We start from the raw sequence: 9,891 nt of genomic DNA on the forward strand, positions 1-9,891 counted from the left end.
CCGGCCGCCGGCGGCCAGGCCACACCACGGGCGGCGCGGCGCGGCGGCCGGCCGGCCACGCCCGGCTCCACGGCCTTCCTGGCCAGTTGGCTGAGCGGCGCGGCGCGCACTCCCACGCGCAGCTCGCCCCGCAAGCGGCGCCCGAGCCGGCAGGGCGGCGCGTCGCCGGCCGGGGCGGAGGGACGGGCCCCCTCTGCGCCGCGCAGTCCGACCAGGAGACGGCCGACGGTGGCGGGCAGCTGTGAACGGCCCTGCACGCCGACGGGCAGCTGTGAACGACCCTGTACGCCGACGGGCGAGCCGTCTCGCAAGCAGCGCACCACACCACTGCGGAGTCCGTCCAGCAGGCTGTCGGCCACGCCTTCGCGAAGCCCCTCCACGAGCCTCGCAGTGCCGCCAGCCGGAAGCCCGGTCAGAAGGCAGCTCAGGACACCGTCACAGAGTCCCTCCAAGCGGCGGCCGGCCGCGTCGGCAGCTTCCCCGTCTGGCGACACTCCAGCCAGCCTGCCTTCCCGCGTCTCTCCGCGCAAGGCGGGGTCCACGCCCTCGCGCCACTCTCAGTCGACTGAGGCCGGGCCGGGCGTCGCCGACGCCTCGCCGCAGACGCCGGCTCGCTGCTCGCCCCGCAAGACCTCGGCCAAGGCGCTGTTCGTGGACAGCCCGTCGGCCGCCTGCCGCACACCACAGACGCCGCGGCTCCAGCGTGCGCCGGCGGCGGCCGAGTACCGCTCGCCGACGGCCAACCTGCCTAACTGGGTGGCGGACGGTGTGTCGCCGCACCGACCGGTGGCGGCGCGGCCGCAGCGCACGCCGCGCGCCGACTGGCTTACCTGTCTGTCGCAGAAGAAGCGCGCGCAGGCGGGCTCGACCGCGGCGCCGCCGCCGCTGGGCAAGCGGCCGCGCCGGCCGGCCAGGACCCCGCGCCACACACCCGGCTAGCGGCAGCGCCGCGCGCGCCGGGGGGCGGCGCGAGAGACAACTGGGCTTCGGTAAGGTGTGCTGTATCTGCTGCCAGAGTCTTCTGCTGTGCTGGCGCTTCCTCGTTTTTGAGGGCGCCAGCGTCAAACGGCATGGTGTTGGTACGTGTATTCTCGCTCGGTGCATCGTAGAAGACATGGTATTCTAAAACATGTGATATTCGATAACACTGAGCTCAGGATCTTCAACAGCTGCTGTAATGGGCACCAATGGCATTCATTTGTGAAGTGCTCTTCTTTCTGCCAATGAGCTATGCCGCCAGCGTGTGGCCAATGCTCTGCGTGCAAAGTGATTTGTTTTGCACGCGTCTGTGGGAATGTGGTGTTTCCGGTGAAGAAAGTGTGTGGCGCCGCTCGTGCGCGTTCCGTCTGGCACTGGGCACTTTTAACGTACTGTTTGCGACCGCTTGCTCGTGGCATCATGTAATACACGAATATATTGGTAGGTTTTGTCGCTTGAAAGCTGGTGGTTTTCCTATGTTCGAGCTACTGACCTTGTTCCAATCAGTCTATTTTCGCGAGGGACCGTCGAACGCGAACTGGCCCACGAAATCCTGCGGCATCGTGTGCCTGGCCTCGGCTCAGATGTATGAGAGAGGGAGCTAGCTACGGATAGCCGGGGATTGAGCTTGCGCCTTGCGGACATGGTACATTTCGAACGATGTGGCCGTCCCGGTCTGTTCCCGCTCCTCAACCAGGAATTCAGACGATTGGGTCAGTACTTCATCGCGGTCAGTACGCGGTCAGCCACTGGACCGGGCTTTCAGCGAGGTCTCGCGGTAACGCGAACAGAGTTTCACAAAGTCTGTCTGTCTCGTGGAGGAGCCTCGTGCCGATGCCGGTGGAGCGTGAGGAGACTCTGTCACAGCTTCCAGTGCCAGTCAGGTCAGCGGCCGGCTTCGAACAAAGGAAAAACGACTGCGACCGACACTGAGGACTGGGCACTACTAACTCACGCAGTGGCGAAACACATCAAGTATATAAAATAGTCCACACCTGTCGCACACACGCCCTCTATAGCTGTCAGAGAAAACGTCCCGTGCACTGGTGGGGAAGGTCACCGCACGCGCGAGCATTTCACCGACCTAGGCAGCCAGACCAGCCCTCCGCGCTATCGCCTCCCAGGCAGTACGGAGGACAGCGGCGGCGCAGTCTCCGCAGCGAACGGCGGCCGCGATCGGACGCCGCTGACAAGGCGTCCCATCGGCGGCGGTCGACGTCACCGGCCAGCATCCGGCCTCGCGCCTTAGGTCAACTGCAAGACGCGTCCCGACACGCTCACGCTGCCCGGCTCGGCCGGCAGCCGCCGTCACCAGGGCCGGGCCGACAAACCACGGCCCGCGGACCGGCGCGCGACGCTCCTGCGGCGGGGGGAGGGGGCGTGCACCAAGGCACGGGCACTGCTCAGCTCGGCCTCTGACGTCTGTCCGGCTGCCGTGCCGGACCACAGCCCGCAGAGCCTCGTCTGAAGGCCAGTCCTCGGCTTCAGTCGGTCGGGCCTCATCTGGTGTCGAGCCTCTGGCTCCAGCCGGCAGGCTCGTCGGCCGAATATCACGACTGGGTGTCAGCGCTCTGTGGCGCCGTCTGGCGGGCCAACTCCTGCAGCATATTGCGCACCTGCGGCACGCCAAAAGGGCTGCCGTTAGTGGCGCACCGAAGCTGGGGCTAGAGAGCTACATAATGATACATTACTTTAAGTTCCCCGAATGTGTATCGTGACCGGATGTGATGCGAGAGGTCATGATTACATTGATTGTACTAATTGCCAGTCTACAGATAATGCGGTGTAGTGCCAAGAGTAGGTGAATCCTGGATCCTGAAGATCCTGAATCCTGAAAATCGAACGGCACATCTCGAGTATGCCCCCGCCCCTGTAATCCAACATATCCTCTGCGTGCTCACACACTCGCGTTTGCCCCATGTCTACATCCCACCACCAGCCGACTTGGACACTCTTGGGGCGTTAGTGCCCACCCCTGACCCGGCCGGCAGCGTACCTCTTCGGCCGCCTGGATCTGGGTGCGCACAGTGCCGATGTACTGGTTGTAGGTGAGGCCGTCGGCGCTGGGCAGGTCGGAGCGTGCGCCCGTCACTGGCAACGGCGTGTACCGCTGGCTCGCTGACATCTGGGCACTGCACTCCAGCGCCGTCTTCTGCCGGGGCACGCCGAAGGGTGGCGTCACACGCGGCGCCAGGCTGGCCTCCTGGACCTATGTCCAGTTACGCGATCACAGCGACCGCACAACACTGTACACTCAGCAAATGCAGATTAGTTAAAGGGAGTATCACTACCACTTACCAGATTAAGCTCGATGAGATCACAGATGGACAGGAACTTCTCCAAGTTCTTCACAAACTCAGGGGCCATTGGGTCCATAGACTTCCTGTTGGGCAGATGAGGCAGAAGCAGTGAAAACGTGCAGATGAGGCCGATGGGGCAGTTCAAAGATGTTTTAACACATATTTCATGTGATGGAATAAAAAATTCTGCAGACAATATGCATATGTGTATGTCTATATATATATACATATATATATATATATATATATATATATATTGATAGATAGATAGATAGATAGATAGATAGATAGATAGATAGATAGATAGATAGACAGATAGACAGATAGCTGGAAAGATAAGACAGATAGATAGATATAGGACTTTAAAGGTTACCATATACTTCAAAACATAGCAAAAACATAGCTCCTCTGGTATGAAATGTATTTGTGCATAAAGTGCATTTTGTGAAAGCATAAAAACTGGTTCCATGAATAAATTGCAAGATCACATTGGAGAAAATGTTCTTCTACAGTCTCAGTAAGCAGCAGCCCAGCAGACACAGTGGTGCCATGGTGTACAGAGTGTCACATTCTGTTACATTCACAATGCAGTGTGATACAGCACAATGCATACATATCTACATACAGTACTAAGCAGCTGTGGCACATCATACTTACAGAGTGCCATTGTCAATCTTTCCATTATAGTTAATGGCCTGGGCAGCAGTCTTCATTGTCTCCTGAAAGGACATGATGTCAATGAACGAGGAAAAGAGCGTTGGATACAGTATTCAAGGTCACCTATTATTAAAACAACCATAAAACATAATATTTGGAACTACAAAAGCACAAAAATATATCACTCACACCAACAAGTTGAATGCAATTTTTCAAAGGATTTATCTTTGAACAAACATAAATCATTTCATGGTGACAAGAAATTTGGATGTTTTGCAGGTGCAGGAAATTTTGCTTAGATGTTTCAGATAGAATTCAGTCTATAAGTTTGAATGAAAAATCAGAAGATTCCACTTCACTTACTGACAGGGTCATTTTCAATTTTGTCACAAGGAGCTTGGTTTGGGATATGATGTCTAGCTTAGGATCTTGAGCCTGCTGAGGATTCTGCTGTGCCATTGCCTGGGACTGCTGCATGGCCATCACTTGGCTGTTTTGAGGCAGCTGCTGACTGGATGACATTCTGAAAAGAAACATGCCATCATCAGGGGAACTCAATAACAAAAAAATGAATGCCAAGTATCAGCTTACTTTGCTAAGCATACCTTTAGTTAACTGTAAACCTGGCCACATCCAACTTGCAACATAAGCCAATGACAACATGAATCCTTTAAAACTGCAGCATGTAGCAATCTCCCCCACATTTTTCCCAATCCCAGCAGCATACAATACAGGGCATAGTTTAATGTAAACCTGGCCACATTCAGCTCGCAACATACGCAGATGTCGACATAAATTCTTTAAAACTGTAGCACATGGCAGTCTTTCCATGATCCCAATCCCAGCAGCATATAATACAAGACATCCATCAGATAACTAACTCAAGAAATCATTAAGGCGACACATGGCACCTGGGCCTTGTTCTAGGGCCTCGACATGGCACCACCACAAAAAACCGGTTTTACGTAAAACCCCCCAAAATGGAATCCTCGATGCATATGTACCAAGGCAATAGAACACTGTGTAACCATACACTGGGAACGCGCAGTTAGAACCACCATGAACGTATGCTATGCGTTATTTCGGCCTTACGTGGAGGCTACCAAATAAGTACCGGATTTGGACATTTATTTCCTTTATTTCCGTAGTACGGAACGCAGACCACAGACGTTCCAAATTACAACCGCAAGTTCGTGCACAGGCTAACGAATGGGTAGTCAGGCAGCTGCACAACCTGTAGCAGCTTTTCGATGCATCACTACTCGATCGGTCTCTTATACCTTACTGACAAGGAAACATACAGTCTTCCCATTGATTCCGTTATGCCGACGGCTGCGTTTCGACCTTTCTCAGACAAGAGCTCCCGTTTGTAGAGCACCAGGAAGAAGGTGCTCTGACTTTTCTGGTCAGTTGCTAAAAGGTCTTGAATCCAACCAATGGGTACCTACCGGATACCACTTTGACGACACTGAATGGCCCTAGTCAATCTAGAGCACTCAGGAATACACCATGCATCGGTCCTCTCCTTGACGCAGCGGTCCCACTGACTGGACCAGATGGCCAGAGATCAACGCAGGAGCCCTTACTGACGTGCGAGGATCCCTTAACGGCGCACTGCTCCATGTAATTGGTTTAGGGACCCTGTTCGGGTTTTCGGGCACCTCACCGAAACGTGTCATTGGGACCACTTTCGTTCCCTGGGCCCTCTGACCAGCACAGGGCCCTTCGGAACTCAGTTTCAGTGTGGAATCTTTCACAGTCATTTTGCATATATATCTTAATTTTATGGGGCCCCGACCAACACGAGCGGTACTTTAATGTTCGGGGTGCCGTCCCTGTCCCTGTTCAGCGTCCCTGTCCCCCGTCAGCACGGGCTCTCCGTTAGACACTGTCTGCCCCGTGACCAACGCATGAGTACCTAATTTTCTAAGAGGCCAAAACAATCCAAAGGGTTTTTGGAATCGTATTTGCGACCCGGCGGATCCGGAAGGGAATTTTGGTAATGCTCTCCTCGGACCAAAGGAACACCAAAATATGGCGGTGAAGGAGCGCCAAAATTCTCTTTCCGTATTCGCATAACCTTTATTTTCAAGACACACCAAAAATCAGTGGCGTCACAACGGACCATACACTTCCGGGTTCCAGAGAAATGTAAAGGAAAACTGACCTCTGAAAAGAAAGTGGACCAAATCCGCCGGACCACTCCTGCGGATGGTACTTTTTGAAAAATGAAAATCTCAAAATAACGTGGCCGAAATCGGGGGATCTATTTGTGAGGAGGAGGGGAGGGGGGCGGGGGGCAAGCTTCAAGATGCATGATGAATCGTGGTCCCTCCCTTGATACAATTTTGGAACCGCCTCTGATTTGTGAGCCCCAGTGTTGTCCCTTTTTGACAAATAGCCCTCCTGACGGCACGAAGCTGACTGTTGGTGCTGATCGTTCCTGCTCGATACAGGGCACTGATTGACATTCAAGCGAACCGGTCCCGCGGGCGTGGGTACCTTAACATGCGCCCGGGTAGCCGGGTGAACGGTTGAATGCCCTTCGCTCAGGTGGGGATCAATTTAGCCCGGCTTAAGTCTCAAAAACTGAAAGAGCTAGATACACCAAGTTTGCGGGGTGAGTTGGCATGTACGTAAATTCACTTGCGTCAAAATTTGGGGTTTCTTTATTATGACCCTCGGGTAAAATAAGACTAAACATGGTCAAATTCCAGATTGGTGTGCAAAGAGCCTCTAAACATTCTCATGCAATCACCGTGAACCTAGATACCTACTCTGAGTAAAAGGTTACCGGTGCTCATTTCAAATTAGTGACATTGCTTGATCTTTCGAAGGTCATGGTGACTAAAATCACACAAGACTGCTGTTATTCTTACATTAGAATCAACGTCAAGAATTATGCTAACCAGCATGTTCCTAAAAATAAGATGCCAAACTGCGTCACTTTAGGTCAGTTACCTAATCTTACCTTTAAGAAGTCCATGGAAGATCTATAATGCGGTTCCTGTTATCAATGAATTCAAACCAGCTCCAGAAACCAAACTAGCCGGTTTTATTACTGAAGTAATAAGACAAGCCAGTTTCGAGCTTCATATCTGACCCTAGGTCAATAGGATATCCTGAGCTAATTGTTCTATTGCTTAAAAACTATCACAGAGATGTATGGCTTCGTCTAACGCTCCGTTGTTGTATCAGATTGAGCGATTCCCTAGAAATTGTCTTCGCTGATCCCGTGGCCTGTATTTGACCTGGCGTAGGTCAATGTATTCACGGGGCTCATCTAAATTTTTAATACCAGACGGTCTGCCATTCAGTTGCCAACAGCTATGCAAAATTTGGTGAGATTATGCTGCGCTGTTCGGAAATAATTTCGGAAAAACCTTTGGAGGGGATCAAATTGAACTTCTGAGCGCTTGTTGAAAGAAGCGTTTTTACATTTATATCAGGTTTTGAACTGAAACAGTCACATTGAAGACCTTCCGGTGCTGTTCAAAGCCCTGGCCTTTTTAAAACCCAAGTCTCTCTCATTTATGAGCTACACGTCTGCGAAAATGCGGAAACTATTTCCAAGAGAGTATTGCAAAGTCACCTCGGCATTTGTGACGTATTAGCGTCATTCAAATTCTGTCATTCCATGAGCCATGCGGTGATCAAGGCCAAGAAAAATATCATCGTCGAGTCATTCATATCTGGCGTTCGCGAGCACGATTTCCGGATATAACGACCGTCATTTGGCTTTCAATCAATTTTGGGCAACGCACTGTGACGTGATCAAACCATGACATAATGAGGAGGATATTTATTTAACAAAAGATTGTGCTGTCTAGAGCAAGCTTCTCCACCTAAATAGCATACTAATGATTATAAGTGAGCCTGTTTCATCATATCTGATGCCTGCTTTACTGTATTTAAATGTGAAACATTCCCCTTAATACCGCCTGTGGCAAGCCCTTTGGGCCCTTGGAGCCCTAAAATTGGACCATTGATGGTCGGTCTCGAGGAACCCAAACGGCCCCCGGAACTTAGGGAGAGGAGCCGTAACTCTTTTGCTTTTACAGCCTCCTAGCCCCAGGTCCTGGCAATACTTGCTGGGATGTAGTTTCCTATTCAGTTAGGGAGGCTTCAACACCTAGCTTGCTCTTGAGCCTCCCCCCCCCCCACGCACAAAGTAAGAAAAACAGGGCTTAATCCAGAGAGAGACTCGTTTGTTGGCATGCTTTTGGGGTAGGTTCCTCATCCGTTGTTGCACAGCCTTTCCCAACTCATATTTCGAAACCATGCCCCTACGTGCACGGCTCCAGTATGCATACCGTGCGAGGAGGAAACCATGTATACGCCTCGCATGGTATGTATACAGTGCCAGAAGGAAACGTAATGCGGGCGTCCGAAGACAACGACCTGGACGTCTTCGTCGACGAACATCACAAGTTCAGGAAGCAGACTGCGGTCGTTCCCAGAAAACTAAGCCAGATTCCGGGCATCCCAAAACCTTACTTTGCACATTTGGGCTCGAGCTTTAGAGCATCATAAAGACGTACGAAAGCTGCTCTATGTTGGGCTGTATTTTCCAATTTCACGAAGGCCTATGAAAATTACTAACTTGTCAAATTTTCAACTCGGGAATGCGATTTAAGTGATGCATAAGAAAGATTGGGTCTATAGAATCAACAATGGAGGGAAAAATGTATAGTGCCGTCGGAACGGGAAATTGTCTTTCTTTCGCATGTAAACTTCCAGAATCACATAGCCCGGGTGTTTGCACTTCCATTTCTTTGATCACGCCAGTATCCAACCAAATATATCAAGGGGCACGCGTGGCTTTGTGCCGCACACGCAGAACAGCGCGCAGACAGGAAATGACGTCTGTGACTATGGCTGTGTATGGCTGTGACTGCCAGTGATGACGTTGGGTAGTGAGCCTGCGCGAGCATTATGAAATACTAAAACATCCACATTGCGCGGACCTATTCCAGGACGCGAAACAATGGTACGCGTTCCTGGACAAAGGTGTACCATTGTTTTGTGTCTCTGGAATACAGGAACGTGTCCAACGAGTAGGTGGGAAGCGTCAACGATCCGTGCATAACGAAGGACACGCCCCTGTGTGGTAACTTCCGCACGCAGCTAACAAAGGATCTTACTAGCCCGCCTGAGCAAACGACTCCGGAAAGCTCTCTGACTAGCTCAAGCCACGAACCGGGCACCATGACTTTGAGCATGACGCCGATGACAGCGTCAAAGTTGTCAGCTGCTCAAGGCGTAAGAGGGTTGACGTACCGAGACCGCCTGGACCATGCAGTGTGTGTGTGTGTGTGTGTGTGTGTGTGTGTGTGTGTGTGTGTGTGTGTGTGTGTGTGTGTGTGACAACAGGGACTGACTGATGCGCCTTTGTGAACTGCCCGGGAAAATTCGGAGTTTTCCACTGAGAGTTACGGCACAGTGGGTCAGCACGGATTGATGTGGTGGTAGGCGGCGACTTCTGCGAAAGTCATTCGTTCACAGTTCAAGAGAATTTTGAAGGCTTTAACCAAGATGCGGCACTTTCCTAGTCTGCTGACATCAGAACAACACAGAACGGCGGCACAGTAACTGTCCTGTTTCCGATGAAAATAAGAAAAAGTGTTTGAGTGACGATCCCGGGGCGTCATGCATGCCTGAGCGACCTTGAAATAGTCGCACGAAATGGTCCTCACGTCTCCGAGGGTTACACTGCAGGTTTCAGGGCATACACTGGAGGGTTTTAGGTCTTAACGCGCTTGGCCGGGTTGGAGTGAGTTGACTTTCCCCCACGGGTTTTCGAGCACGGGTAAAAAACAAACGCTCACAGTAGCACGAAATTCTTAATACCTGTTCATCTACAAATTTGACATCCGCTGCGCAAATTGAAGGCTTTGATCTGCCGAATTCAGCGACCTAAGTCGGGTCAAAGAGGTCAACCTGCAACGAAATTTGA

The 9,891-nt window shown here is 51.8% G+C and overlaps 2 protein-coding genes across 2 annotated transcripts in view; one reads left to right on the top strand and one right to left on the bottom strand.

The window, feature by feature from the left end:
* The window catches only part of l(2)dtl (WD40 domain-containing protein denticleless), a 9,269-nt gene extending 6,823 nt beyond the window's left edge, over positions 1 to 2,446 (top strand). Inside the window, exons 9-11 of the mRNA XM_037232499.1 lie at positions 270 to 283; positions 703 to 858; positions 2,228 to 2,446. Coding sequence (XP_037088394.1) covers positions 270 to 283; positions 703 to 858; positions 2,228 to 2,446 — 389 coding nt within the window. The remainder of the gene's footprint in view (positions 1 to 269; positions 284 to 702; positions 859 to 2,227) is intronic.
* On the bottom strand, positions 1,072 to 5,405 carry ix (mediator complex subunit intersex). The gene is made up of 6 exons (XM_037236974.1): positions 5,384 to 5,405; positions 4,299 to 4,458; positions 3,936 to 3,997; positions 3,277 to 3,361; positions 2,975 to 3,130; positions 1,072 to 2,594 (listed from the first exon to the last, which is right to left on the bottom strand). Exons 2-6 carry the CDS (start codon positions 4,455 to 4,457, stop codon positions 2,529 to 2,531), a joined length of 528 nt encoding a protein of 175 aa, XP_037092869.1. The 5' UTR covers position 4,458; positions 5,384 to 5,405; the 3' UTR covers positions 1,072 to 2,528.
* Between the last annotated feature and the right edge of the window lie 4,486 nt (positions 5,406 to 9,891).

This window comes from Pollicipes pollicipes, unplaced genomic scaffold (assembly GCF_011947565.3).
Source record: "Pollicipes pollicipes isolate AB1234 unplaced genomic scaffold, Ppol_2.1 Scaffold_2555;HRSCAF=2994_pilon_pilon_pilon, whole genome shotgun sequence".
Lineage (NCBI taxonomy): Eukaryota > Metazoa > Arthropoda > Thecostraca > Pollicipedomorpha > Pollicipedidae > Pollicipes > Pollicipes pollicipes.

Coding starts and splice junctions, on each gene's coding strand:
- ix (XM_037236974.1), bottom strand. CDS start 4,457: ATGTCATCCAGTCAGCAGCTGCCTCAAAACAGCCAAGTGATGGCCATG. Junction 3,131..3,276: donor ATCTCATCGAGCTTAATCTG/GTAAGTGGTAGT, acceptor GTGCCCCGGCAG/AAGACGGCGCTGGAGTGCAG. Junction 2,595..2,974: donor AGATCCAGGCGGCCGAAGAG/GTACGCTGCCGG, acceptor GGCGTGCCGCAG/GTGCGCAATATGCTGCAGGA.